Source organism: Micropterus dolomieu, linkage group LG12, assembly GCF_021292245.1.
Source record: "Micropterus dolomieu isolate WLL.071019.BEF.003 ecotype Adirondacks linkage group LG12, ASM2129224v1, whole genome shotgun sequence".
Lineage (NCBI taxonomy): Eukaryota > Metazoa > Chordata > Actinopteri > Centrarchiformes > Centrarchidae > Micropterus > Micropterus dolomieu.
Genome location: NC_060161.1, coordinates 5992858 through 5997034, shown reverse-complemented (window position 1 = coordinate 5997034; position 4177 = coordinate 5992858). Strand labels below are relative to the sequence as shown.

Here is a 4177-nt window from a genome sequence, read left to right as displayed (position 1 = left end):
TTCCCCACTGTCTGATTTGATGCCAGACAATGAGAAAATAGGTATGTGTTTTATAGATGGTGTATAATGAAGCGGTGAATTGGTGTAAGAGGCAGATATTGTAGCCAATATGACTTATTATATTTTAGCCTTATTATAAGAATATAAATAACATGGCAAATTAAATTATATTGTAACCATATCCCAGAAATCTGCTATTGTGATTTGGGGGATGTAGTTGCTGATGTAGTTGGCTCTCTAGTTGTTATTTGTTATTGTTATTTTTTACTTTTGTAGTTCCTCATCTACTACACTTTTGAAGTGTTCAAAACTGTTGAACACAACACCTTCAAAACCTGAAGTGGTGGACTTCGTAGTTGCTGGGCAATAGGTAAATATTTTTTGGCTGCTTTCAGCAGCCTTGTCTTTGGAGGGCGTGTACCTCTTACCCTGCCCACCACACTGGGGTACTTGGCAGGCCCCACAAGGCTTCATGGATTTGTGAGGCTTGATTGGTCTGGATGTCAGCGCAGGAGGCGGTGCAAAAGGTATGAAGCCTTGACTGCTAGATGCCCCACAGAGCATCATGGATGGTCCCTGTGGCTGTGCAGGAACCACTACCAGGACAGGTGCTGCTGACGCTCTGGGTGGGATGTACGTGGCCACAGGGGGTTTAGGTTGAATGGGCCGGTTCACAAGCTCCAGCTCTTTCACATCTACCCTGCAAAAATAAATCATACACGCGATGATGAGTATAATTCATGAGAGATAATGTGTATGACTATCAATTCACATGGTTTGTTTGTTTAAGTTTAAACCATTCAGCTGGTAAATTCAGATATGTTCACATATTGTAATAAAGTAGTAAAGTCACATACTTGTGAAATGAAGAACTGAACAACTCACCTCCGCTTCTGGCCATGCCTTTTCCCAGCTGCATGACGTAGGCCCTGGTAATGAACCTGAGGTCGATCTGGAGCTGGTAGGGATTCTGGCAGAGTAGGAGCTGCTGGCATTGGTTCTTCTGACAGCACTCTTTGGTGGGGTTTCACCCTTGGCATTACTGTTGCCCTGTAGTTAGCTTTCTTCTCTTCCCGTGCCATGAATGTAGAGATGGACTTGGCATTCACATTGGGCAGAATGGAGAGACCGTTGAGGATGGGATCGTCTCTGACTCGGTCTACAATCCTTTTATACTGGCCCTTGATTGCACTGGTAATTTTAGTGGGGGAGGTGAGACGACTGGCTGGTGGCCGGTTTTTCAGCATCTTAATAATGAGGTACAACAGACGACTATCCTCAGTCACCTGGGCTGCCTGAGGGTACCTCATCCAGGAAAACTTTGTCTTCTGTGCTGCTCTGGTCTCAGGTGCCAAACAGGGTGTAACCCCACCTAGACTCATACAAATGTAAATGCTCTGTACTTGTATAGCGCCTTTCTAGTCTTTTTGACCACTCAAAGCGCTTTTACACTACATCTGCATTCACCAGTCACACACATTCATACACTGAGCCTAAGTGCTCAAACAGAAACTAGCATTCACACTCATTCATACACTGGCGGAATAGCCGCCAGGGGCAAATCGGGGTTCAGTATCTTGCCCAAGGACACTTCGACACGCAACCAGGGGGAGCCAGGAATTGAACCGCCAACCTTCCGACTAACAGCCAACCCGCTCTACCTCCTGAGCCACAGCCGCCCCAAAGTAAAAAAATACCTTTTTACAAAGTTCGCTGCTGCTGTTCGCTGCTGTCATGCTCATGCAGAGTACCAACTGCAGTGCCAATCTTCAGCCTTAGGTCAGCTGGCACTAGGTGACGGTCACTGTTGTCTGCCAGTTCTAAAAGGAGCAGGGCCAAGGCTTCCACTTCCTCCAGCCCAGGAAGATGCAGATGGCTCTGGGTCATCAGCACATCCTGCAGAGTAGGACTGTCCTCCTCCTCCACCTGTTCTGATTGAGTGAGGATGACATGTTTGTCACTGACGGTGTCCATAGGATCCTCCTCTGACTCTGCACCCACGTCCACACCCTCATCTCCCAGCTCGTCCTCACTTTGTTCAGCCGTCTCCTCTTCTTCACGGGACTGCTCTTCCTCAGCTGCAAATATGTAATGTACTAATCACCAGTGTGTCTAGGCAGTTACAACAACTAACAGTAGACTAATTAACACAACATGACAATGCTGCAGTTCATTTGTTTCAGATTATGTAAAATCAAAATGAACTATATCATACATACTTTTCATGGATAGAATATGCATTATATTTATAGGTATTTGACCACTTAGTATGTATGTATATTGTTATAATGCAAGATTGTGTACCTTGCTGGGCATAGTAATGCCTTTCAGTGAAGCTGGTTGACTGGCACATGGCATACTCTACTCCAAGGAGCTCCTCCTCATCTGGGTCCTTGTATACAGCAGGGTAGGGCATTGGAGCGGCAAAGTTGGGCTCGAGGACGTGCTCTTTACCGAAGAGCACCTCAGCCTGCTGATTCAGGCGCTGAATCTGCCGCGGGTCCATATACCACGTCTGCCTGCCATGACCACCAGCAACCCGGCTGTTCCACTGCACAGTAAATGCAATCAGATACACCTGAAAGACATGACCATTCATGCATTTTGATTACAAAGTGGGCATCGCCCAGCAGCATGACATACAATTTGTCTTTTGTCTGCTATTTTGTGTGTGTGCGCATCTCATACACCCAGTTGATGCTATGTGAACAGCATAGAGTTCACACACACACAGGAAGAGAGGGTAGCACAAAAGCAGGGAGGATACAGGTAAAATATGCCTTTGAAGAACGATGTGTAATCAATATTTTTTGTTTATACTCACTTGGAATGGCATAACTCCACATCTCTGTGAGGGAATGGCATTGTACATGTGTGAGTGCAAGCCCTCCAAGGAGTTACTGCCTCGCAGACACCATTCAGCAACACCACCTTCACTGACACATACAGCTGTATGCCAGGGGGGTCCTATAAAACATAAGTTGCTTATTTATTATGGTGTCTGTGAGTTTGAGTTTGTTTGATTTTACAATGATTAGTTCAAAAATGTTTACCCACCTGCATACAACTAAGATGGTTGCTTGCAGTTGCCCAGTGAGAATCCACTGCCTGTGCTGATTTGAACAGGTGGATTCCATCAATGTCAAGGCCTGCAGGTCCCTTGAACTCCATAATGATGGACTCAATTGCTGAAGCTGTCTCCTGTAACAATCATTCACATTCATTTTATACAGTTGGCTGTGAAATTATTTCAAAAATTGGAAGTATTTTCAAAATTAAATATAGAAATGTGACAACTTAGTTAATTTTAGTGAAGTATGTTTTAATTTTCTTATACACAAAGATTATACATGGATTAATATTACACTTACTTCAATCCCACGGGTGATCCGTCTGACATAGGACCTGATCTGGTGAGGTTTGAGGAAGGCTATCATGTCCTCGTCTGAAAGACTGGCGTACAACTCCTGGTTGCCCTTCCTGACTGCTTGGATTAGGAGCATCATATCGTCCTTGTTGTAGGCCAGCACTGTACCTGCCAGGGCACTCATGAACACCCCATACTTGGCATGGCTCTGTTTGATGACAACAGCATCCCAGCGTTGCAGCCAGTGTCGGATGTCCAGTCTGACCACAGTGCCCTTCTGCACCCAGTGCCCGAACAGAATCTCCAGGAAGGACGAACCACTGCCACTGAAACAATATAAATTCAGCATGTGTTTCTTTGTTTTTTTAACATTAAATTAATGACAAATTTTATCAGTGTTTATGGATGTGTTATTACCTACCGACAACAGTTGTTATCTGCATATATGACAGTTGGTGCAGGAGCCCTAGCTCGTTCAAAGCGGACCATCAGACCTTTGGCCATACATCTGTAGCACCCCTCAGACTCAGCTGCCACCACCACTGTGGTCAAGAACTGGCCCCACTCATTCAGCACACTGGTGATATACTGCATGGTGCCCTGGCCATCACCATATATCTTCTTAAGGACCTGGAAAACACAAAGCAGAACATTCATTTGATAGTTTCTGTCAATAGCCTGCCTACAATGCATGTACATTTTGTATCCATCTCACTTGAACGCTGAACAGTGAGGCCAAAGTTCCTTATTCAAAACAATAAGCTGGCTCAAGTCACTTTAAAGTGACTAAGTAAATATTAAGTCTGTTTA

The 4177-nt window shown here is 44.9% G+C and overlaps 1 protein-coding gene across 1 annotated transcript; it reads right to left on the bottom strand.

Annotated features, from left to right (window-relative positions):
- Window positions 1–2493: 2493 nt before the first annotated feature.
- On the bottom strand, window positions 2494–3993 carry LOC123980562. Its single transcript, XM_046065008.1, has 5 exons — window positions 3789–3993; window positions 3372–3693; window positions 3058–3201; window positions 2825–2967; window positions 2494–2578 (listed from the first exon to the last, which is right to left on the bottom strand). The coding sequence occupies exons 1-5, from the start codon at window positions 3959–3961 to the stop codon at window positions 2569–2571; spliced, it is 792 nt and encodes a 263-aa protein (XP_045920964.1). The 5' UTR covers window positions 3962–3993; the 3' UTR covers window positions 2494–2568.
- Window positions 3994–4177: the final 184 nt, after the last annotated feature.